At 40.4% G+C, this 27,329-nt stretch overlaps 1 protein-coding gene across 2 annotated transcripts in view; it reads right to left on the bottom strand.

The window, feature by feature from the left end:
• Positions 1-22,904: 22,904 nt before the first annotated feature.
• Positions 22,905-27,329, bottom strand: part of FBXL17 (F-box and leucine rich repeat protein 17) — a 491,597-nt gene continuing 487,172 nt past the window's right edge. For both annotated transcript variants that reach the window (XR_014838483.1, XM_003123817.7), the window contains one exon: positions 22,905-25,792. Coding sequence is in view for 1 of the 2 variants with exons in the window: in XM_003123817.7 (XP_003123865.5) it covers positions 25,652-25,792 (141 nt within the window). In the remaining variant the exon portion in view is untranslated. The remainder of the gene's footprint in view (positions 25,793-27,329) is intronic.

The raw sequence follows: 27,329 nt of genomic DNA on the forward strand, positions 1-27,329 counted from the left end.
GTGGTACCAGGCGCCGGCTAAGTGCCATGAGAAGGATTTAGCCCAATGGATAAATTTTGTTCCTTCGGCTGCCTTGAACAGGTGGATCCATCTCAAGCAAATGTTACGAATTGGACTTTTTCATATAGCCTTGTTGAAATAACCAGTGCCCCTAGGCCCCCAGAGCCACCAGGGAATGTCTGACTTAACCACAATTTTACTCATCTTTCTGCTGAAGCAGACCTTCAAACATAAACCTGAGTCGTTGAGGGCACCAAGTGGATTTGTGACCCTCCCTGGAGGCACTTGGCTCCAAACTCCGGGAATGTGTTATATGAAAAAATAAATGCCTTTTTTTTTAAACCATCTGTGAATGAAAAACATTCTTCATATGTTTAACTGTTTCAAATTGCCATATGTCACACACACACACACACACACACACACACACACTGCATGCCTGTTTGGGGGCTGGGATCAAGTTGGTACTAGAAACGTTAGGCTCTTCTACCAACCCTCTGCTTTTTCTTTTAAGGAGGCTGTAGGTAAAAAAACTTCCAGGTTTTTACCCACCTCGAAATAGCACCATTGAAATCTTCGTGGGGGTGCCGTGGCTGGCTTTTCTGGAATTTCAACCATCTGCTGCAATTCCCCCCTTCCCCTTTCAGCCATTCACTTCAGTTGCCCCCATGCTGCCACAGAATCATAAACATCTGAGGACTAAAACCATGGCAAAATTGGGTAATGTACTTTATGCTGTTTTGCATTATGAGAGGGATGGATGGGTAGAGAGAAAGGGAGAGGAAGAAACTAAAAGAACCTTCGGAATTCAACGGTCCCTCATGAACTGAGTAAGAGGAGTCTTTACCTTCCTTCAGAGACTTTTGTTTGGTTGCTTTTTGAATTCATTTTTCTGGGAAATCTAACAATCCAGAGCTTTTCTTACTGTCTAACGTTCATCATTCATCCCTCAAAGCTATTAGGGGGATGAAGGCAAAATCCTTAACAGTATCCACTGCAGGATCTATTTTGGCTCAATTCCACCATGAAAGTTAAGGAATGGTCAGTGTGCATGGTGGTCACCCACAGAAGCCATGATTCTCCAAATTTGAAAGGAAACCCTCTCATGAAAGACCTTTCAGGGAGGGAGTGGGATGGATTGGGAGTCTGGGGTTAATAGATGCAAACTATGGCATTTGGGGTGGATAAGCAATGAGATCTTGCTGTATAACACAGGGAACTATACCCAGTCACTTGTGATGGAACATGATGGAGGATAATGTAAGAAAAAGAATATAAAAATCATAATGGAAAAATAAAAATCATAAAAAATAAAGTAAAATAAAATAAAATAAAATAAAATTCACACTGAGTTAAAAAAAAAACAAACACCTTTCAAATTGACTCACGGGTATTGCCAAACAAGTCCTTTGATAGCAAGCAGTGGGTACTGATATTTGCTTACCCAGATCAGTGTGCTTCCTGACTTGCTGGCACAAATGTGTCTTTGCCCCACAGGGTAGACAGTTACTCCATTCTCCTGGATAAGGTTTTAATTTAGTCGTGATCACATGACCCAATTCTGGACAAAGAGGGCAAAGAGGCTTGGAACTTCTTGGAAAAGCTGTTTTGGAAGACACAGGTAATGCTCACTAATATCTAGTTCTCCTCTACTTCTGGGTACATGGAAAACTGTGCCTCCCTCTCCCCTATAAGTGAGGCAGGGCCAGGGCCACATTCCGGCCAAACAAATCTAAGAGAAAGTCACACGAACTCTAAGAGGAAACTTCTTCAGGCCCAAAAATGTACCAGCAGCCTTCTCTTCCCTTACCACCACAAAACTTCAAGTTCTTTTAAAGATGAGAGCCCCAACAATGGACCAGTCTGGGTCTATTACAGTGAGGCAGCAAATCTGTGTGGGACATGGAGAATGAGCAAGCAACCAACTTTTATTGTTTTTAAGCCACTAAGGTTTGGAAGTTATTTGTTACTGCAGTACAATCCATTCTTTTAGGACAGATACAGCTTTTCTTTCTCTTGAGAAAAAAGATGTAAGAAGGAACAGCTTCTTTTCTTACCCTGGAGACTATTTTTCTGAGAATCTGACACTTCAGGCTGCTGCTGCCATCTTGCAGCCGTGAGGAGTGGGCTGTGAATCAATTCACTTCAGAGGAGAATGCCAACACACAAAAACCAAAAGAAACTGGGCCCTGGATAACATCACTGAACCATAGAACAATCCTGGAGGAGTCTGTCACTGGACTTCTTATATAAGATAATAAACTTCGCATTTTCAGTCCTATATTCTTTCATTTTCAGGCAAAAGCATCATAACCCATATACTACAAAAGAGGTTATCTGCCTCCCTCATTCTGTATCTTTTTTTTAATTTCTATCCCTCCATTCATCCACTTATCCATGTGACAAACAGATATACCACTTATTTTGCAGGCTATGCCAGCCACAAGAAACAAAACACAGCAAAAGACCCCCGTGGTTTTTAACCAAAGCCATACACAGATTCCTTGAAACTCTTGTTCCACCAAATCACCCCAGTGATCACTGGTGCCACTCTTATTACTGACCACCTCCAGGAGTCCACGCTGATTCTTGAGGTATTACTGAAAAGCTTAGGGCTCATCTGAGCTAAAGGGCCTCCTTCTTGGCTACTTTAAGTACTGTTGTTGTTTTTTTTATTTAGTCTTTCTACGAACATGTTTCCTACATATATGCTCTATGCTGGCTACTGTAGTGATCACAAGGAGCAGCACGTAGTCACTGCCATGGAAAGAGCCAGGGTAAGTGGGCAGGGAGGTGAGACAGACAAATCAACAGGCCAGGTGAACACAGGGCCTGCCACTGTCATCTGCAGATCTCTCCTCAGCTTCTTACTATGCTCTCTCCTGGACTCTGTGTACCACACCTGTGTCCAATGTTAGCAGGCTGTGCCTGTCCTGTATGCTCCAAACCTTTACAGCCAAGGATCCATCAGTCCCTGAAAGGGCTCTGCTTTGCAAACTCTAGGTCAGAGTTTCTCTCTCTACTTGCCATATGGCAGCCCTGCTTTCCCCACCTGTCACCAGGGGTGGCTTCAGGACAGTCCCTTACCTGCAAGTTGCTGTCTGAGCATCAGCTGCAGGGACTGGAAGGCAGTCTTCATCTCTGTCTCCGAGATCCCTTCAGAGCTTGAAATGGAATGAGTTCTCTAGAGGAGACACTTAGATGGATGTTGGGAACAAGATGTGTTTTTTTAAGAGAATAATGGCTGTGAACAAAAGGCAGGGAAGGCAGGATTAGGCAGAGGAAGAAGTGAAACTATGACGCAGGACCGATCAAACTCAACTAACCCAGTACATGGCCAGGCCTCTGGACTGCTCCTCCTTGATTGGTCACCAAATGAGAGGGGCTCCAGGAAGAGCATGACCCTGAGCTAGGCCTGCAGACAATGACTGAGCTGTGTTTGTTGTGCTCCTCACAGCTGGACAGGAAATCCATCACTGGCAGGGACCTGGGAGACACAGCTCAGGGTCCACCACAGTTCACCCTTCGGGCTTCTTGGGTCCAATTCTCCATAAATGTTCAGAGAATAGCGCCTTCAGAACTTTGTGGGCCTCTTTAGAATAGGGAAATAGGTGGACAGTTGTAGTCCCCAAAGCAATTCCTGAGCAAGGCAAGGGCTTTCAGTGTCCAGAGTTAATGCTTATTTTCTCCTTGTCCAATTTCTCGAGTACCACCTCAGTTGACCCAGACCATCCTCTCCAAAGGTCACCATATCTTTCTATGATGGGGTTGTTGAATCCTCCTTCACAGTTACAATTGGACAAGGAAGAAAAAGGTGGCACCAGTTTGGTTTCATACATATTCCCCCAGGCCCCATGGTGGAACAGAAGCCCACCTACCCCACTGATCAGGGTCAGCTACACCCACACTGACCTTGCCCACTTGTCCCTGGATACAATGATCCTAAAATGCCCAGGCAGCAACTATAGTTAGAACCCAGTGGGATTCTTACCATGTCCCCTAGAGAAAGTCTGTCCCCTCTGGGACAATTTTGGGTTGCAGAGACATGAAGCACAAATTTTCCCAGTGAGTCACAAGGAGTGGGGTTCATGCCACTTCCACCTGTTGGTTCCTGAATCTATGTAGTCTTTCCATTGAGAGCATAGTGATATAGGGACATGGTGCCCTGGAAAGGCCTGTGGTCCAACACATGTATTATATCTTGCTGGGCAGTATGGAATGTGACATGACCAACCTATGGATCCCATGACCGTGTGCCCACTCCACATACCTTTGCTGTAAAGTGGGTCTCCTGATGCGATGCAGTGTTATATGAGATCCTATGCCAATGGATCAACTATCACACAAGCCCCTGGGGAGTACTGCTGGCTGATGGCCTGATGGTAGGAAAGTCAAACTTGTACCTATTTTTATTTTTTTTAAATATATTTTTGTCTTAGTACATTGTTTGTATAAATGCATAGAGACTCTTGCTAAGCAGATTTAACACTTAGTTCGTTTAGCTACAAGGCTATAAAAATGGTCTATCATATTTTTAATTGCAAATAAGTGAATGTATACTATTGGGATGATTAAGGAAACTTTATTCCACATCAAAGGAAATAGGAAGTCAAAGGGACTTGGGCTAAGTTGGGGCTGGCATGCAGAGTGGCCTTGTGGCACCTGCCATTTAGGCTGCTCGGAGGGAGGTGGTTCTGCAGTTTATGGCTGCACATCTTCACATCCTCCAGGGCCTTCTCCCTGCACCCCTCTCCCTGTGCCTCTATCACTGGGAGGTGGGCAGCAAGCAAAGGAGTAGCTAGGTCAGCTTTGGAAATTGGGAGTCCATCCTGCATGGCCTGCCTGTAGACTCCATCTCTGTCTCTGCAGCCCCTACATCACATGCCCATTATGTCAGCACTAATGTGGCTGATGACAAAGGCTAGATAATGTCAACTGGCCTGGTCATTCTGTCTGCTTGGTTGTTTAGTGCTTCTTCTGCAGCAGTTGCTCTCTGGTGGCATTAGCATGTTGCATGAGGCTGTTCACCCTTGCTGCCATTCCCACATGTCATCTGCATGTCTCTGCCCCAGACTATCTTATCCCCAACCTTCTATTATTATTATTATTTTTTTTTTTTGTCTTTTTGCTATTTCTTGGGCCACTGCTGCGGCATATGGAAATTCCCAGGCTAGGGGTCTAATCGGAGTTGTAGCCACTGGCGTATGCCAGAGCCACAGCAACGCGGGATCCGAGCTGCATCTGTAACCTACACGACAGCTCACAGCAACACCGGATCCTTAACCCATTGAGCAAGGCCAAGGATCAAACCCGCAACCTCATGGTTCCTAGTCAGATTCGTTAACCAATGAGCCACGATGGGAATCCTAATCTTTTTTTTTTTTTTTAACCAGGCATCTAACCAGCAAGTCATGACACTTGCTATATCTAGCCTACAACATACATGCTAATCTTGGGTCATTTATCTTTGTGCAATTTATTGACCAGGGACACCACTGGAAACTGCCCATCAGGAAGATTTTTCCCTTGACACTGTCTTCCAAGTCCATTGCTGCTGAGACTATATTGAAGCAGCCATCTATTTTTGGCTTAAATCCCCACACTGAGCCAACCCATCTGTATGCCAAACTCAGGCTTTTCCCTCTATTTTCAGCTGATTGTACAAGATGTCCTACACACTCATTAGCAAGACCGGAGGCGGGGGCATGTGGAAAACTGGCGGGTGTCCTGGGTCCAGGTTGCCTTTTTTTTTTTTCTAATTTTTTAGGGCCACACCTGTGGCATATGGGAACTTCCAGGATAGGGGTCTAAGGGTCGAATCTGCTACAGCTGCCAACCTATACCACAGCCACAGCAACTCAGTATCCGAGCTGCGTTCACAACCTATACCACAGCTCATAGCAATGCCAGATCCTTAACTCACTGAGTAAGGCCAGGGATGGAAACTTTATCCTCATGGATACTAGTCAGTTTCATTTCTGCTGCGCCACAACAGGAACTCCCGATGGGCTGCCTGTTCATGGAGCTTGCTTGTGTATTAGGTCCTGCTTGTACTTAATTCCAGATGGGTCATGCCCATTTCAAGATGGACTGTTGATAGGCCAACGCGGCATTCTGCTGTAGTGGGTCAGACAAGACCCAAACTCTGATGCAGGTTGCCTGGTAACTTAATGTCCTGTGCTTAGGGTGACCATCGATCCCAGTTTATGGACTTCTGAGGGATTTCCCTTGATGAAAGACTTTCAGTGCTAAAACTGAAAATCTAGGAAAGTCTTGGGCAAACCAGAATGCATTCATCAACCTACCCCTAGTCAATCATTCTGTTTCCAGGAGGGCTCTGTTAGTATGCCAGGACTTGTATTTCAAAAGGTGCATAACTCTCCATGGAAGGTAACATGGCTTTGTTCCAGAACCCCAGGAGCCTGCTTTGTTGTCCTCCCACCGTGACTTGCCATAACTCTTTGAGGGCATCCACCCAGAAGTTCTTATTGCATGTGTCAAGGTCCCAGGTTTCCCAGCTGAGGCCCTGACCCTGTTAACATACCTGTCTTGGTTGGTTCATCCACTCTGACTTGAAATCCTGGGCTTGGCCCTTGGCTTGCTGCGCTCTCAGGGAGAAAGGATGAGAGCTTCATTTCGTGGGAGCAGAGGCCTGGGGCTTTCATCTCTGGCTTTCAGTTGCCTGGTACTCATCCTCAGGTGTCCATGATCTTTCTGTGGAGTAGCAACAGCATTTGGCAAGAGCCAGCCAGTCCCACTGCCTTTAGGGCTACTTCTTCATAAGTTTCAGGTGCCTTACACATCGCTTTCACCAGTACATTCCCTGTTACAAATACACCCTCCCAAGTCACCACTGAGGAAATTTAACTGTAGGACCACCACCTGGTGCTGGAAAATGGGCCCTAATTGGCAATGAATGATTCAGTTTTAAAACTCCATCTATGACCCCTTGCTTTCTCATACTGCTCTCAGTGGCAATGGTTGCCAGGCTGGTTCTTCCCACTGAGAGCGTGTGGGGAACAAGATGGCTATTACAGATCAATACACCTAAAAAAGAAAGGGAGAAGAGACAGGATGGGTCCCAGAAGAAGCTAATTTGTGATGCAGGCCTGAGAAAGCTTTGGCCAAACCAGGAGGTGCCCTGGCATGGACATTGTCTGTAGAATCTAGTGCAGGCTGCCCTGGAAGAGTGTGATGGGCTGAGTGGATTCTCTTGAAGGAGCCAGTCCCTGGAGGCTAGCTGTTCCCTGTACCTCCTCCTTGGAGCTGACCAGGGAGTCTTCCAAGAAGGACTCTCTGCACAGTGCACCTTCATGCCTACTGCCTCGCTATCCTCAGGGACCTCCCAAAATAGGGCTGCGGCATTACACAGGGCCTGAGGTAGGCATGGGCCCTAAGCCAGGATGTGATTCCTGGCTCTGAGTTCTACAAAGTGAGCCCTTTATTTTCCCCCTGTGGAAGAAAGCGTAACAGGACGGGGAAGACCTCAAGCATAATTATGTGTAAATTAGGAGGTAAGAAGAAAAGAAACACCACAACAGTCTGAGCAGAAAAACAAAAGTTTGCCCCTCTTCAGATGCCCTGTTGCATTCTTTTCTTCTCTATCCTTTCCAGTACAAGACCCAGACTAAAAGCATCTGGACTAGGAATTTCCTTAAAGGAAAAGAACCTGACCTGTTTGTAGGGGGGCTTTCTTCCAGATTTCTGCCAGAAAAGTTCAATCCAAATGATGACAGCTCTTCTTTGTATTTGGAAATTTCTTGTCTCATAAACTTGAGTCCTAGGAATCCCACCACTGGCCCCATTTCCCACCCTCTCCACAACCATCTTGTGCTCACCCCGCACCAACCCTCCCACAGGAAAGTGACTGAGTGCACCATCCATTTAGTGTGACCAGCCGTGCAAAGGTAGTGAGACCACTTTCTATAGGTCTACAACATTGCATGTTTAAAAAGTTAAAAGCAGTTTAAAGTGCAAGTATTACTCTGAAAATACTCCCTAATTAATAAATGTTCTACATTTTTATGTGAGAATGTTTAATATTTAATTTTTCAATAATTTTATCATTTATAATTTATTAAATTTATTTTCTGGCTTGTATTTATTAAAAATTGATATACTTCCTATTTCTTTTACTTCAATGTTAGATTATTTTTATGCAAAATAATAAAAAAAAAAACTGGTGCTTTTAAGTCATACGACAATTTTTTTAAAGCCTCAATTGCAGGTTAGTAAGGCTCCAATATCCTAGGCCTCCCTTATGACATTTTCCCAATGACTATTGCATTTGTGTAGTTCAAGGGATCAGTAACCCTTTGAAAGTGGGCTAAAATGCTCAGCTTTTTTTTTTTTCTCGGATGGGAGTAGAGGATATTGCAGCCCTAAATTTCACAGTGTTGGAATAGTAGGGACTTAGAGCCACAAGTCTACATGCCCCTAAAAATTGAGATCCTATATCCAGATAGGTTGCATTGAGATTTCTGGCCCTCAGTGGTTGACAGTTCAAGTTCATTAAGTTTCTGGTCAGGTAATATAACAGAAGGGAGGGGCTGGCAGAAAATACTAGAAGTGGGGTTGGTGTTAAATACCCCAACCAATCAGAACCAGATATTTTCTTTTTTTTTTAAATTTTTTTATTATACTTGACTTGCAGTATTCTGTCAATTTCTGCAAAGTGATAAAGTGACACATACATACATTCTTTTTCTCACATTATTCTCCATCATGTTCCATCACAAGTGACTATAATTCCCTGTGCTATACAGCAAGATCGCATTGTTTATCCACTCCAGATGCAATAGTTTGCATCTACAACCCCAAACTCCCAGTCCATCCCTCTCCTTTCCCCTCTCGCTTGGCAACTACAAGTCTGTTCTCTAAGTCCATGAGTTTGTTTCTTTTCTGTAGATAGGTTCATTTGTGCTGTGTATTAGATTCCAGATATAAGCAATATCATATGGCATTTGTCTTTCTTTTTCTGACTCACTTCACTTAGTATGAGAGTCTCTAGTTGCATCCATGTTGCTGCAAATGGCATAATTTTATTCTTTTTTATGGCTGAGTAGTATTCCATTATATATATGTGCCACATCTTCTTAATCCATTCATCTGTCATTGGACATTTCAGTTGTCCAGAACCAGATATTTTCAAAGGAACAAAACATGTTGGATATTGGTGGTCTGGATTCTGCAAGTGTTCAGGCTCTGTAAGGAAGTCCTTGAGACTATGAACAGAAATCTGAATATTGGACCTTATATCCTCAGAGGTGGGGAGAAGTGCCATTATTAAAGTCTCCTTTCCATACTGTGGATTTTAGGCAAGCTCCAGTTGGGACTAAGGTCAGGAGATGGCATGTGCACTAAGTGGAGGAGGACGCAAAGATAAAATCGGCAAGCACACAGCAGGTCCAGCTCCTACTGTGCTCACGTGTCTATTGAGCCTTTACTATGAGAGGTGTCCATGAGGTCAGCTGAAAAGAGAGGCATGAGGGGTAAGAGGGCATTTCAGTGAAACTTGGCTACATGAACAACAGAAGGGAAGCATGACCTTTGCTACTCTGTAAGTCACCAGAAGTCTATAATGAAAGCCCATTAAACAGGGCTGGGAAGGGTTGTGCAATGCTGGGTTTAAAAATATGATATAAAATCATTAATGTCAAAATCTACCACTCATCATATTTGACATTTTTATGAAAACTCCTGAACATGTTTTTTCACCCCTGTTAGAACTGAGGCAGAGTCCACCTCGGTTTTATCTTTATTTCTCTGCATCTTGTACAGTGCTTTGTTCATGGTAACACCCATAAAGATGAGCCACATGAGTTCATGTTTCTTTCCCGTCCATGTCTAGCTTGTCAGCCACAGGAGGACAGGTTGAGTGCATTTTTTCATTGATATGTTTTCTCAGGAGACTAGAAAAGTGCATGCATTGAAGGTACTAAATAAATGCTGGTTCCGTTGAAAAGAAACCTCTGACACCCAATTTTTCTGATCCAGGCCTCCCCCAGTGCCCTTTTCCCAACCTGGCAGGGCCGAGTTGGGGTTCCTCTAGTGCCAAACACAGCTCGCTCCTGTAATCTAGCTGCTGAGCGTCTGTAGCATTTTGATATAAAGCATTAAAACATTTCCTCAGCCAAGTGTTTTACACAACATAAAATATTTTCCTATGCTAATGTTTCTTTTATTGAGTTTTTTACAAAAAAAATTATCACACATTCTACAGATATTCAGCAACACTTACTCAACTGAAACGCAAAATAAAATTACAGAAACACCAAATACAGACATTCTCTCAAATTAACCAGAAAGAACTGATTGTTAGTGAAGAAAATAGTCTACGTAAATCGCTGCACAGCCCCTGACTAGGGCTCTCTTCCGCCAAAACGTCACTTTGGTGGGGCCCCTTCTGGCTCCACTGTCCCTTTACCTGCTGACCCACCAATCAGGACAGAGACGGAGCATCCCAAGTCTACGTTCAATGGAAGAGGGCCATGTTGTAGTTCGAAGGACCACAAAGCAGACCAATGCTACACATGGTACAGCCAAGATGAATTCAAGTACGGAGGCCACATAGACTTGGCAAGAGCTGCTGCATTGAGAGAAACACTCTCAACTGTCTGAAGAAAGTGGAAGTGGTCTCTCGCTAGGGAAGGACCATCGTCTGGGGAAAAGGTGACCTGGGGATGGCAGAGGAGAGTGGACCCTAAAGGTCTGGGCATGCAGGTGAGCTTGTAAGGAAGAGGAAGTGTAGGGAGGATATCACATAGGAAATCAGTGAGGGGAGGCCACGTGGGTGCTCCCTCTTCTGGGAAGTGAAACCACAGCCTGTGTATGGTGCTCAGGGAAGAAGACTAACTGCCCAGACCTCGATTGTTATGCTTCCACCTGTAACTAAATCACACCAATTTTGTCTCTCTGTGAGTCAGAGGCAAAGGGTCAAGAGCATAGACCCTGGCTGATAGGGTTAATAGCACTCTATATGCACCATTTCTGATCTTTGAAATCACCCACAAATTCATCAAAAGGAGTATTTTCACTCCTAGTTGACAGATGAAGAGACAAAGGACTAGGAAGTTTAAGCATCTTGCTAAGTGTTGCACTCCACAGAGCGGTGGAGACCCAGGACCGGTGACTCACACATTGGTTTCCTCCATATCTCAGTTCAAATTTTCCTCTCTCAGTGAAGGTGGCAACTAAATGTCCATCCACAGGTGTATGGATACAGAAGATGTTGTTCATATATAGTGGAATATTACTCAGCCATAAAAAGGAAATAATGCCATACTAAATGAAGTAAGCCAGACAGAAAAAAACAAATATCATGTGATATTTGTGGAATTTTGTGGAATTTTGCTTGTATGTGGAATTTTAAAAAGATAAAAATGAACTTAATACAAAACAAAACAGACCCAGAGACATAGAAAATAAACTTATGGTTACCCAAGGGGAAGGTGGGGAATAAATTAGGAGTTTGGGATTAACATATACATACTACTATATATAAAACAGACAACAAGGACCTACTGTATAGCAGAGAGAACTATGTCCAATATTTTGAAATGTTGAAGAATGAGGAAAAAATACATAACTGATTCACTTAACCATACACCTACAACTAACAACAATTGTAAATGAACAATACTTCAATTTAAAAAAAGGGAGTTCCCATGATGGCTCAGTGGTGAACGAGCCTGACTAGTATCCATGAGGATGTGGGTTCGATTCCTGGTCTCGCTCAATGGGTTAAAGATCCAGCATTGCCATGAGCTGTGGTAGAGGTTGCAGATGCGGCTCGGATCTTGTGTTGCTGTGGCTGTGGCATAGGTTGCCAGCCACAGCTCTGATTCAACCCCTAGATTGGGAACCTCTATATACCACTTGTGTGGCTCTTAAAAGATAAAAAGACCAAAAAAAAAAAAAACAAAAACAAAAAACAAAAAACAAAAAACTAAAAAGACAAAACAAACAAACAAACAAAAGAAATGTATGGACCAGGACTTCTGAATCAGAGGATTTTGTCTGAGTACAGATTGAGATGCCTGGGATAGGGCCTGTGACACTCATGTGGCTGGTCTGGGGACCACTCGCTATGACATTTGGTTTTCCTTTAGCTCTGATCTGGTGGTGGGGGGAAATGCTTGAAGAGGTGGGCAAGGCAGGGCCAGAAAGGAGGGGAATGGCTAAAATGAATCTTGTAAGATTTTCTATCCTCAGTGCTTCTCCTTGGATGTGTGATATTTCTAAATGGTACTTAAGAGCTAGGTATTTTGCTAACTTCTATCCCACTGCACTCAACAAGTCACCCAGCCTTAGATCCACCTGGCCTCCCTGATGTACACTCTAGGAGCTGCATTGCTGTGGAAAACTTGTTTCAAGTCCCAAGCCTACCTTAAAAACAGAAAAGCCTCAAAGGCTGCAGCTAAAGGAACCAACTCTCTCCAACAGGGATTTTCTTTAGGGTCTGTTTGGCAAACACGTATGTTTCTTACTTTGAGGCAGGCCATGTCAGCAGTTTAATTTAAGACATCAAATGAGAAACAATCTGTCTGGTATAACCTTTTGCCGGTGAAATGAACAGCCTCTGAGCCAGCTCCCAGAGAACACTCTCATTATCCTGGTCTCCGTGACATGGGACATATTGTCTCTTTTCTTGACTTGACCTTAACACATCACTGATGCAAAACATATTTCTAGTTTGAAAAATAGTCATCTAGAAAATAAAACCATTTCATCGTCTCAGCCACAGTTCTGAGGCTCAGTGCTATTGAAAACGTGTTTTATTTGTTTGATTTGTACCACGGACTGGTTCCAGCCTCTTAAAAAATTAGGGAAATATTTGTGAGCAGAGAGGTACCCTGCAAAAATGTATTTTTTCCATTCAAAACATAAGGTCAACAGACAAAGATCAATGGCAGCATGGATTCTTTGATTCTGGTCACAAAATGTTCTTGGAAACTGAGGGATTAAGGGAGTTTGGTTTGGAAGTAAAGACTCATGATCAAATTAAAGAAAATGTATATAAAACTCCACAAATGTTTAAAATAGCAACACTGTGATCTACATCAAGGAGAGTTTTAGTGGAATGGGGGAAGGAAAATTGGGATCATTTAATTTAATGAGATTTTTCAGGAATAAGGAAACTGTGGCCTGACAGGGAAACTTGCTCAAAATTATGTAGCTATAGTGGGAAGAGGCAAAACTAGAATTCAGGTCTCCTGGTTTGTGCCTAACGACCTCTCTCTTCACCTAATAAAAGTCTTATACAACAAATATACTTGTACGAATTTGTGTATTACTCTTATGAGAGCCTCATTCCATCTGCATCAGTTAGGACGAACATCAACTACTACTCACAGTGGCTAGAGAAAGCAAATATAAATTTTGACATTTCGCTCATTTAAAAGAAGGCTGGTGGTAGGAAGATATGGTGTAGTGAATTAACAGAAATTAGGGACCCACTCTCCTTTTAACTTGTGATTCCATCTTTCTATTGTCAATTTTTGACCTGAGATGGATGCTGAAATTCCAACAATTATGTTCACTAGATGCTAGAAGATGAAAATAAAGAGGGCAAAGGGGCTTTCTTCTGCTGTTTCCTTCTCTTTGAAGCAGACTTCCACAAATTTCTCCCCCAAATTTCAGCTTGTATCTTACTGGCCAGAACTTATGCTGCCCCAGAGGATACTGGGAAATGTGACTCTCCATCAAATCAGGGTTCTATTCCTGAGGATGAAAGAGAATCCAGGTATTAGGAGGTAACAAGCCATCTGCCATGTATGAAGTATGTACACAGCTTTGAAGCACTCACTCCTCTGGGAGGACTAAATTTGGCCTCTTTGAAACTAACACATTAGGAGTTAAGGTTCTCGTAACGGTTCTGCAGCCTGTACAGGACTAATCCTCCCTCAGATAGTAATTAAACTCTAGGGAAAAAAAAAAAAAAATGAAAGCAAAAAAAAAAAAAAAAAAAAAAATCTCCTGAAGTCCCTAGAGAACAACCCAAATTCAACAGCTGAAGAAAAGGAAGCACACTCATTGCATGAGATTCACTTTTATAGGCCTTTTCCCTTGCGGGAATGCCTCAGTCTACATGGTACCAGGAAGGTCAGAACCTGAGAAGAAAGCTAATATTACATAGAGAGTTGAAGGTCAGGGAAGAGTCCAAGAGATGGGGAATTGAAAGGGAAATCCTGGAAATGAAAGAGACCCACAGGAATCTGCATATAAACTCTGGGCTAACCCCTGACTGACTCCTGTTCTGTGAATGCATGTGGGAGACTATAAAGAGTCCAGTGAAAGCAATAGTTGGAAGGCTGAAAAGACAAAAAAGATATTTCAGCTCTGCCAACATGGGTAAGAAAGAGCTGAGAGTTTAAGTCTTTCCTGGTTAGAGAGACTTGGCTATTATTTTAGTTTATCAAATAATTTTCTTTCAAACTCTATTCTTTTTCTCTTTTCTTTTCTTTTCTTTTTGCCACATCCACGGCATATGGAAGTTCCCAGGACAGTGATCAAATCTGAGCTGCAGCTGCAACCTATACCACAGCTGCAGCAAAGCTGGATCTTTAACCCACTGCACCACATAGGGGACTCCTCAACTTCTATTGTTTTCTTCTGCTTAGTCTGGGGTTCAAACTGCACATATACTAGGCCACTTATACTACGTACCACTAAGGCTTTGTTCGGTCTCTCTCCCCACCCCCAACTTTTTTCTCTCCATTCTTCAGATTAGATCATTTCTATTGCTATAAATTCATATCCACTGACTCTTCTGCCAACTCAAATTTGCTCTTAAATCCATATTCAATAAATTTTCTTTTTCAGATAGTGTACTTCTCATTATGAGAGTTTCCATTTCTTAAATAAAATTTCTATTTCTCTGTTGAGATTTACCATCTGTTCACTCATTATGACCATTTTTTCTCTAAATACTTGGGCATATTTGTAATAGTTTCCTTCAAGTTCTTGTCTGCTAATTCTAATATCTGGATTATATCAGGTCTATTTCAACTGACCGATTTTCTTCTTGAGTATGAGTTAGATATCCCTTTCCTTCACATATGTATTTGTTTTTGATTATACACAGGACTTTTTTTATCATAATGTTGTAGAGGTTCTGGCTTCTGTTATCTGCCTCTGTTGATTTTTTTTTTTTAAAGTTTTTTCCATTAGGTAGTTATATTATTGGCTGATGACCTTGCCCTTGTGAAGGCCTGGCTAGAGAGAAATACAAATCTCCTTGCTAGAGAGAAAACATAAATAACTAATAGGACTGAAAAGGAGTATCATTATAGATATTACAGAGATTAAAAAGATTACAAGGAATTATAAACAACTTTATGCCAATATTCTATAACTCAGATGTAATGAAATATACACTTTGTGTTGTCCTGATACAAGAACATATTTTATTGGGGAATTATTTTAACCATTTAAGAAATAAATAATAGCAATTTTACATACTCTTTCAGAAAATAGAGGGACATTAAGAGGCTAGAGTATAACATAATAAAATAAAGGAGGAGTTCCTGCTGTGATACAGTGGATTAAGGATCTGTTGTTGTCTTTTTGACAGTGCAGGTTTAATCCCTAGCGCAGGGAGTTAGGGGTCTGGTGTTGCCATGTTTGTGGCATAGGTCATAGCTGTGGCTCAGATTTGATCCCTGGCCGGGGAACTTCCATATGCCATGGGTGTGGCTGAAAAAATAAAAAATAAAATAAAATAAATGAAAGAATCTATGTGATCATATCAATTTCAAGAAATACTATAAAAAATTCTTTAGAATGAAGAAAAATATTAGAATAAGCAATAGATATGAACATCTATTAAAATATTATGAAAATCATTTGACAAAATTCTACACCCATATGTAATAAACACTTTCAGCAAACTAAAAATAGAGGCGAATCATTTCAATCTTATGATGAATATCTGCAAAACCCTACAGCTAAGGTCACACTTAATTGTGAAAGATTAAATGTTTTCCCCTAAGAGCAGCAACAGGAGGTCAGCTCTCATCATGTATAATATTGTACTGGGGTTTACAAGCCAGTGCAATACTTCAAGTAAAAGAAAGAAAGGGAATAAAGATTGGAAATAAATAAGCATTATCCTTATTATTGCAGATTTTCTTAGATTAAAAAATCCTGGGCATCTGCAAAACAACTACTGAAAACTAATAAGTGAATTTAGTGAGGTTGTCAGATACCAAGACAATATGCAAAAATAAGCAGCACTTCTATATACTGGTAGCAAACACTTCAAAAATGAAAAACTAAATTCCATTAGAGCAGCATCAAAGCATAGTATACATAGGAATAAATTTAATAAAAGTTGTACAAGACCTCTACTTTGAAAGCTACTCTGAGTTGCTGAGAGTAATTAGAGAAGAGTGTAATAAATACATATACCATGTTAATGGATAATAAGACTTAATACTGTTAAGATGTTAATTATTCTCAAATTATCCAGACATTGAAATAAAAGCTCAATATGAGTTCTAATGGGTCCCTAAAATGGCTAAATTTGAAGGACTGACAACATCAAATACTAGTCAGGATGTGGAGTGATTGAAACTTTTATTCACGGGTACTGATAGTAGTTGAAAATGGGTATAACCACTTTATAAACCAGTTTGAGAGGTTTTTTTTATAAGGTCTATGTTTATACACAAATCCTATGACTCAGCAATGCCATTCCTGGGTATTTAACCCAAGGTATTTCACTCCTAGGAATATATCACATAAAAAGAGTTACAAAAATGGGAGTTCCCGTCGTGGCTCAGTGGTTAATGAATCTGATTAGGAACCATGAGATTGTGGGTTTGATTCCTGGCCTTGCTCAGTGGGTTAAGGATCTGGCATTGCCGTGAGCTGTGGCATAGGTCACAGACCACAGACATGGCTCGGATCCCGAGTTGCTGTGGCTCTGATGAAACCCCTAGCCTGGGAACCTCCATATGCCATGGGAACAGTCCTAGAAAAGGCAAAAAAAGACAAAAAAAAAAAAAAAAAAAAAAAAAAAAAGAGTTACAAAAATGCTGATAGCTCCCTAGGTATATTACTCAAAAACTGCTAACATCCCAAATGTCTATAATAGGAAAATACATAAATTGTGGCATATTTATACAATGGAATACTCAGCAATAGTTAATACATACAACAGGATGAGTCTCTAAACAATCATGTGAGGGAAGGACTTAGCATAAAGAATATGCACTCGTTTATAAGATGTTTAATAACAGGCATAATAATATGTAATCGAAAACAGAACAATGATTGCTGTGGTGGGTGAGGGGATTGGGGAAATTTCTGGGGTGGTATAAACACACACACACATATGTATTTGCATGTGTATACCCACATGCATACATACATGTTATATAGCTTGTTTTATTTATTTTGTATGGCTTGTTTCAGGTGTTTGTTACAAATGTGTACACATTTGTCAAAATGCAAAGAATGGTACCTTAATACATGTGGATTTTATTATAGGTAAATTATACTTCAATTGAAGAAAACTGTTACTTGTTAAAACGTGATTTCCCATCAGTTGGGTATCTGTTTTGGTCTAAGCAGGTACAATAAAATCCCTCTTATCAGCACAGTAAGGACAGCTAGTTGGCTACTTGATTTTAAAATTTTCTTAAAAATCACTTATATATATGTACATACATTTTTTCAATTTTTTATTTTTAATATAAGAACGTATAGATGCATTCACTTGCTAATCTTTTGATATATAGACAAGGCCTTTTTTCTTTGTGGTCTATGTTGTCATTCTTGAACACACTATCTCCATCACATGGCTGTGATTTCTAGTTTCAATTTCTTTAAAAAGGAGTAAGAAATTAGATTCATTTTTGAAGCAATCTAAATGCAAAACCCTTCTAAATTTTTATAATTTTTTCCACATTCTACATCTTATGTGCCCTATAACTAACCTGAAAGATATTTTTGTGCCTCTCCTTTGATCCAGTTTTCCAAAGCATCCAACTTTGCTTTCATGACAGAGAAGTGACAACCCTCTTTTCCCCATTCTTATCTCATTGTATTACATGATATTTAATTTAATTACATCACAACAGTAACCATACAATTTTGCACAGAGGCACTGCTCAGATACCTGTGATTTCTTTCTTTCTTTCTTTTTTTTTTTTTTTTTAGGGCCTCATCTCTGGCATTTGGAAGTTCCCAGGCTAGGGGCTGAGTCAGAGCTGCAGCTGCTGGCCTATGCCACAGCCACAGCAATGCCAGATCTGGGCCGCATCTATGACCAATGCTGAAGTTTGCGGCAACATCAGATCCTTTACCCAATGAGAGAGGCCAGGGATTGAACCTACATCCTCATGGATACTAGTTGGGTTCTTGACCTGCTAAGCCACAGTGGGAACTCTGGAAATTCCTGTAATTTCTCATTTAAATGGAAGATAATGGCCTTCTTCCATACAAAAAATATAATAAAGTTATAAGAAGATGGATAAAGTCACGGGAAGATAAAGGGAAAGAAAGCTTTGTCTTTTTAATTAATAAATCTCTTAAAGGGTCCCTTGCTTTACTTGTCCTCTTTGCATAGCTTTTGCCCCGAGAGCTATGATCCATAGTGAAATTGTAGCAATCCTCTCAGACCTTTCCTGTCTATGTTCTTTCTTTTCTTTGAAATAGGAAGGCAAACACTGGTTTGAAGGTCTTCACAACCATTATTCCCTATGTGGCCAATAAATATATGAAATGGTACCTGGTATTTTTAATATTCTGGAGAATGCAGACAAAAACCATGCTAAGACACTACATGGCAATCAGAAGCAAATAGATTATCAATAAGAACTTTCATATTCTGCTGGTGGAAATGTGAATTAATTCAACAGCTTTGGAAAATGGTGTGGTGTCACCTAATAAAACTGAAGACATGAAATAATAGCACTTCCTCTCCCAGGTATGTATGTGCTTGTGTGCACTGAGACACCCATATGAGAATGCTATTGGCAGCAGAACTTTCAACTGTCCCAAACTGGAAACAAACCAAATGCTTTTCAGTAGATGGCATTTCCACACAACAAAATGGATGGCTCCTGTGAACACTATCAAGTAAAAAAACTCACAAACCAATATGATTCATTCATGTAAAGTTCAAAACCAAACTACATTCTTAAGGATGCATCTAAATGGTTCAACAAAAATAAAAGCATAACAGTTATTTCCATAGAGGCCAGGAGAGTGATTATATCTGGAAAGGGAGAGATGCCTGGGCTTGGGAAAGGGTATTTGGGATAGGGGCTTCTAGGGTGCCAGTGTTGCTCCATTTCTTGACTTAAGTGGTGCTTGCTTTACAATTTTATTACAGCCGTATGTGTTATACCCTTTCCTCCACTATATTCACAACAAACTGTTTTAAAACATAATTCATTTAATTCTCCCTGCCTCCTCCCCAAGTCTATGTTTGGGGATCACTTTCAAACATATCATTAATCTTTGGAGGCATGAAGACACTGATCACTAATTTTCTATGGTTAATTATAAGAATAAAGTATAGTGAGGAAGAAATGGGGACAGTAACTCAACAACAGCCACAAGGCAAGAGTGAGGAAGGGGACTAAACATCCATTAGCATATATTTGAGCACATTTAGTCATTTAAATGATCTAATAACAAGGGGTGCCAGTCACTTAATTTTCACATTAAACCCACTTATTTATCTATGACGGTGCTTCCCAGTCTTTGTCTGTCTATATCCATCCATGAACCCAAAATAGTAATCCATCTCTTGATTTGGAATTGAAGAAATACTAATATAAGCTCTATAAGCGTCATTGAAATCCAGCTGCTTAAATTGCAGTAGAATCACTTGTTAACAAAATCAAGCTTGCTGGGCTTTCTCCATTCATTTTTTAATATTTATAAAAATCACTCTTGTCAGTAGCCGCTTGTCAGTATACACACAGGCCCATTGAGGCAGTGTGTATATACATGGGTTTCTTTTAAAAGAAACCCTTCTTGAGTTATTAATTTTTCATTTTCCATCATATTAATCACTAAAAGCTCCAAGGAAAAAAGAAGACTAACTAGTTTGCATTCAGTAGACATCGTTTATGATCATATGGCTCAGTGAACACGTGAGCCTTCACACACAAATGTATATACATAGCCACACCATCAGCAGATTTCAGGCCCATCAGCCTGGTCTAGCCATGTATTCTTATGCAACTCAGCATTGATTCCTCCCATCTCCAGGTCTCTCAAGTGGTTCCAAACTATGCAAAAATGTAAGAAACATGCATCCATCATGTGGTGAATAAAGGAGATGAGTTCTGTGGTGGCTCAGTGGGTTAAGGACCTGATGTTGTCTCTGTGAGGATGCAGGTTGATCCCTGGCCTTAATCAGTGGGTCAAGTATCTGGCTTTGCTGCAAGATGCAGCGTAGGTGGCAGATGCAACTTGGATCCGGTGTTGCTGTGGCTGTGGCATAGGCCTGTAGCTACAGCTAGGATTTGACCCCTAGTTGGGGAATTAATATGCCGTAGGTGCTCCCGTAAAAAGAAAAATAAGCAAATAAATAAAAGAAAGGAACTGAAATAAACAATTGCCTTTGGATGTTCTTCTTTTCTTGGGCTAGTGGCACTCATACATAGTTTTGTGAGCCAAGCAAAACTTTTAGAAAGGAGATGCTCTTTAGGAGATGATGTTGGTTTTCTGAAGTTTATTTCTTAGAGACAGAAGGTTGTATTTCAGGGGCCGAGGAACTATATTGCTATATTTGTACCCACTATTTCAAGAAACTGGGGTTAATTTTTAAAAGCATAATGTCCAAATAGTAAACAACCTAATATCCACTGATGGTGGTATGAGTAAATACACTGTGATTTATTCATATAATATAATGGATAGACATAACCTTAACTGACTATTCAACTATAGATTATCACATTATCAGACACGTCTCTGTATTACTAAAAGGTCTGGATGCCAGATTTGTCTGTGCTATTAAAAATGGAGTGATAATGAAAGTCCCCCCCTTAACCCAAAGCTTTACAAAACACTGTAGTAGTTCTTTGATTCCTGTGGTAATGACATGACAAATATGCCACAAGAATTCTCACAGCTGTCTCCGTGCCTCATGGACAGCTGTTTCACTTAAAATTTCAGTGATGGTCAGAGAGAAACCCAGGGAATTATGCAACTTCTGGCACGACAGAAGGGTGAGACTAGCATGTTCACCCATTACTGCCACCTACTTAGACATGGGGTGGGGTCAACTCTGCTTCACATAGAGCGAACCTCCACACCAAATAGGTAGGGAAGCTTGCACCTAGGTTTAGCAAGTCTGGGTAATCAATTTAAACAGAGTATAAAACCTTTTCTTTTAAAGTTAATAATACTTGATACAAAATAACTGGTTACATATGCATACATTATCAAGCATTTTAATAAAACAAACACTGGTGAAGCCACTCTTCCACTTATGAAGTAGAACCAACAGATTCAGGTGAAATCCTCTGTCTGGTCCCATGCCTGCACCCTTAAGGGTAACCACCACTCTGAAACTTTGTAATTGCCACCTTTTCCTTTTCCCATTTTCATTAATGCACTGTGTCCGTAAATAATAGCTTATTTAATTGTGCTTGTTTTCACTTTATTCTAGGATAGAACACACTCTTAGTTGTTCTCCTACCTCTTGGGTCATTCCATCTCAGTTTCCTTCCAAGAGTTTCCTTCGAAGAGTTTCCTTTGAAGAGTTTCCTTCTTCTCTCTGCCATCCAAATTTTGGAGGGACCAGACACAGTCCTTAGACTTCATTTTCTACCTAAAGTAATGGATGATGATCACAGACAATTTTAGACAGACTCGTGATTTTCAGTGACATCTGTATACCTCTCTTCAGAACTGAACTCCTATACCCAACTGCACATTCAATATTCTCATTTGGATGTCTAATGAGCATCTCAAAAGTAACTCCTCCAAGACTGAGCCTTTGATATTCTTCTCTGAAACTTTTTTGTTCCTTCTCCATCACAAATGGAAACTCCATTATACATATCTTTCAGGATCTTCCTTTCACCATATTGCCATGAATATAAGTCCTGCCGTTAAATTTCCACTTCTTGAAGGAATTTAGGGCAAGACTTCTCTAGCACATCTGTTCTGTCTCACAAGTCCACTTTCTTTGGTAGGCCATGAAAAGTTTATGATTAGCCTTTGTTTTTTCTCTAGAACCTTTTTCTACTCTCTGCACCTATGGAACATACCCTCCTACTTAGTTACCTAACACATCCTGAACTTGCCTTGCTGACTCATGCCCTCAAGCCTCTGCACGTATTTTCCCATTTTCCAGGCTGTTCTCCCTTCCTTCCCCACGGTACATTTCATAAACTCCTGCTACTTCTTCAGCCCTTATTAAACCCCTTCTCTGTGAAATTCTTCCTTCTCCAGGCTGCTATTCTGTTCCCTGTCTGCTCCCTTACACTATGGCCATTGTTACACCTACTGTGCTTCAGTGCTATGGCTTGGTTTTTAAGCATGTCTCCTTGCTAGGCTATGAACGAACTTGAGGATGGGAACGAATTTTATTTATCTTTAAAGGTCTGGTGCCTGGCACATGTTTTTGACTCAATAAATTTATTTATTTACTTTTGGAAAATTGAATAAATGGTTAAGTAAGAGAATGACTGTTTAGGGAATTGTATTTTAAACAAACCACTTGTTTAACCCTTGAGGTTTTAATCTTATCTCAGTACTCACTGGCCAAATGAGAAGCTCCTAAATTCAGACTTGTTTATTATTCTGGGTTAGTTGAACCTACATAAAGTCTGTAGTGAAACACACAAGGACACGGACCACTGCATGCATCACACACAACCAGCATTGAGGAGGCCATTTATTGTCTTTGAAATAAAACAAAAGACACCGTGTTTTGTTTCTCTTTTATTGCAACTCATTGCAAGGTCAAAAGATTCACAGAAATATAGAAACTACAAACCAGATGAATTTCCTTTATCCACTCAAAAAGACATTAAAGACAAAGGACCAGAATTTTCCACAACAGCAATATATTTCATAGTCTTTATTCTGAAAATACTGTTGACATTTTGGAGAGGATAAAAAGCCCTGCATTAAACATGTTCACATATATTTATGACATTCTAAGCAAAAAACAAAGAAAGTCTATATTGCCCAGAAAAATCATTTTAAGCCTTATTTCAAAGCATCTAATGAGAACACATTCAACAACCATCACTGGATCATTCAAGGTGATGCTTTTTCTGGTTGCTTTTTGAGATTAATGCTTTGAGGCTGGATATGATATTTCTACAGATTCCTACAAATATACCAAAGCAGTTTTCCAGGTTATGATGCATCAGGCTTTCTGGATTAGTCAACATCTTAAAGTATAAGTGCAAGTCCCCCGCCCCATCCCACCCCCCCCAAGCTAAAGCGTGTTATAGTGCTGTACTTTAGATTCAAACAACGCAACATTTTTTAAAAAAATCAATTATACACTTCTGAAACCATTTGACAACCAAACTGTAACACTCCAAGATTATTACAACTTTGAACTGAAATGGCACTATCTATATTGTTGATGGCTCTCCCTTCTTTTGTCTTTTTTAACTATTTAAAATATAGTGTGACATATATAAAAATTAAACTTTTGCTTATTCACTCAAGCTACTATTACTATACATATTGTCTTATAAATTAGTTTTGGATTAAAAACCAGTTAAAATATTGTGATTTAAGATATTCTGCAGTGGTGGGGAGATGAATATGAAGAGGATACAGTTCCATGTGTCAGAAGAACTGTAGTTTATTGATAATAAATAGCTCCTTTTCTTACACAAATTTTATCCCCTTCGAATTCAATTAGTAACCCATTTAGTGGTGGAAAAAAATACCCTTGGTGCTTAGTGACAGGATTTTCCAAACTGATTGGGATTAAAAGCAAAAACATGCCACATCAAGAAACATGTTGACATAATCAAAGGAAACAGTTGCTTATGAAAAAAAGTTATTATAAATAAGTGAATGACATTTGAATGTAAAGCTATTTTTTGTTTCTTACAGCTTGTATCACTTTAGCAACACTGGAACATACAAAGTGAAACTCAAATCTCAGTATAACTGTTAAAGACCAAAAAAACAGTTATGTCCACACTGGGGAAGAATAAATAATACACTCCCAAGTCAGGGTTTTGTGTATCTAACTCTACTGCAAAAGAGAATCACTCTTTAGATTAAAAAGGCCCCCGATGTCTTGATTATAAATCTAGACATAGGAAAGGTTATTTGAGCCTGAGTCACGACTATGAATTAATTGTAAAGATGTGTGAAATTAAAACATAGATTCATTTACTAACAGATATAGTCTAAACTGAAAACTGGCAAATTAAACAAAGAAATGCTTATTTCTGATGAGTATAAACAGAATCTTAATAATCTTAATGAAAAGATTTTCTAATCTTTCTTAACTCATACAACACCAAGACCTTTGCAACAGCATAAAAATTATGCTGTTCTAGCATAAGAACTGTATATGATAACATGCATATATCCAAAAAAACTTGTCCTAAAGCCCAAAGCAAAAAAACAAAAAAACAAAAAAAACAATAGATTGTCTACTTATATCTCACTCATTAATCTTCTAATAATGCGACTAGCCCCAAATCTCAGAAATATACTTTCATAATTACCAAAATTAACAAAAATAATTAAGTGATCTGAGGTTCTTCTTTTAATAACTGCACACTATTAATTACACTGGTGGCTTTAATGTGGATAATGCTGAGATTAGCTCCAAATAGCATTAAAATATATCCAAACCAGTTACTACCCATGAACTAAAAGCTGACACAATGTTAACAAGAAACTCGAAATACTCACACTCAATAGAACACATTTGTAGAATAATGAATAATTAACTTTTGTGAGCTGGTTGGGGGAGTCTAGATTTTTGCCTCCATGCGAAAACTTCACAATAGGCATTATTCTCTCTAGTCTCTAAGTCACCCACTGGTCAGCAGGTCGGCCACCTGTGGGCACAGTGAGTTAGGCAGAGCCACAGTGAATGACATGCTCCCTCAGTGGCCTGGAGGAAGGTCCCTGTGCCAGAAAATGATCTAGAAAGAAAGCGCCTTGGGGTGTGTATACATGAAAGAGTAGAAGAACTTATATGTGTGTATGTGCTTGAAATTTTGAAAAGTACTGGTTTCTAGGCTTCCAATTAGTGCAATGCTGTGCCTGTTCTGGTCGCCATCAGTAGAAATGCACACTTCTTCCCCATCAAAAAAGAAGGCAGTTGCCTTGTCTGGGGGGCATCTCCTGAGGCAGTAATTAGAAGCTCGAAATAATGGATCCAATTTTTTTGATTCTACACTAAAAAAATCTTTTTTAGAGAGAAATAAACCTTTGAACTTTAAAACAAAAGGTTTGTGGCTTTCCAAATCTTTAATTCTTAAGAAAAAACCCAGCTCACCTGGGAACAAATAGCAGTGGCGCTTATGCTATGCAATATGCGAACGAGACACAAACACACACACGTGAAGGTACACGCGTAGACACGGGACAGCTAAAACCTTTCCAAGAGACCGCCCACCCCAACTCTACCATTGCTCTCGGCCCTGATGGGTGATCTGTGTGGTCCTCCACGTGGGCAGGGCTATTAGGAGGAGGCTGCAGACATGTTGGGGGTCCAGCCCATCTGGTAGGCCCTCTCCAGGGTCCTCTTGCAGTCCTGCAGGACGGTGCTGAAGGTGATATGGGGGTACTGCTGCACCAGTTGTTCCACCGTCACTTCATTGACCTGCAACCAAAGAAGAGCCACCATCAGGCACAGGGACCACTGACAGCACCAGCTGCTCATGCTCACTGGTGTGCTCACCACGGCCCTGGGGACCCTCACCTCCTGTCTCCTCAGCAGTGTGAGCAAGTATTTTTTGTTTTGTTTTGTTTTTGCTTTTTACAGCCACACTTGTGGCATATGGAGGTTCCCAGGCTAGGGGTCGAATCGGAGCTGTAGCTGCCGGCCTACTCCACAACACCAGATCCGAGCTGCGTCTGCAACCTACACCACAGCTCATGGCAATGAGGGATCCTTAACCCACTGAGCAAGGCCAGGGATCAAACCTGCATCCTCTTGGATGCTAGTCATATTTGTTAACCGCTGAGCCACGACGGAACTCCAGAGCAAGTGTTTTGTGAGAAAACAGTGCCGCTTTTGGTCTGACCTCCCCCATTCCCTAAGTACTACATTCGCCCTTAGGGATTTTGTAAAAGACGTATGATATCAAGAAATCAAATGTGTTTTCTAAAAGCATAAGCGACTGTGACTTGTCAAGATCTTAACAATGTCCACTGGAAATTGAGTGTTTGGGAGGTGAGGTGGCAGGAAGCCAGCATCCTAATGTGCCTCTGACTTCCTCATCAACCTGACAGCTTTTTTAGGACAAAACTGTAGCTTGGTGGAGAGGATACAGAGGATTCGGGATAGAAGTGTTGGGGGAAATGATGATTTTTCTTCCCTTTAAATGTTAAGGTACTGCCAACTTCAAGTCCCTTCGTGAAAAGGGCTGAAATGTGAGGAATCAATAATTAAAACATACATGGCTGGCAGGTCAGGGATGGCCCCAATAGACCTTAACCATCAAAGATACCACCTTGATTCTTGATTAGACAAGGCAATCAGACAGGCCTAATTAAAACTAACACCTTTACAATTGCTGTGCTGTGAAGGGATTAATTTGTCAATTATTTTTAAGCTGATTGCAGTTCATATCACAGAAATAGACAGCTTCCCTCATCCTTTAGATAAATAAATGATTAACCTAAGAACCACAACTTTTAGGTGGCTTTATTTAAAATCTTTATTGAGCACTTGGGCATTTTCAAATACATCAATATTTCATTTATAGTGAGTAAGCTGGTCTGAAAGAAGGAGCTGGTGATACACATTTTTGTGCTCCCTCTCTATGTCTGCCCATTATTGAAAAAGATCAGGATCACCAGGAAAAACCTAAAACAACGTTAAATCCTTGCTGTTTGCTTTGAAAATCTGCTTGGAAGTATGACGGCCATGACATTCAGTCATCCACACTTTTCTGAAATGACATGGTGTTTTCTGGGAGATTTGGTAAACTACATTATATATAATCTTTTTGTTAAATTTAGAGTTGGTATTTCAACATTGCACTGATGACACTTAATCTCTGTCAGAATTTCTATTTAAGACTTTCATGTATTAAGGTCAGTTTTCATTCCAAATTTAACCAAGACCTGCAGTTAATTCTTTTGGTGATAAACACACAATGCCTACTATTTTGTTTTCAAAAACGTGAAGACAA

This window comes from Sus scrofa, chromosome 2 (genome assembly GCF_054392235.1).
Source record: "Sus scrofa isolate SSC_HxYL_T2T_F1_AM1 chromosome 2, Sscrofa_HxYL_maternal_Yorkshire_Landrace_v2.0, whole genome shotgun sequence".
NCBI classification, from domain to species: domain Eukaryota; kingdom Metazoa; phylum Chordata; class Mammalia; order Artiodactyla; family Suidae; genus Sus; species Sus scrofa.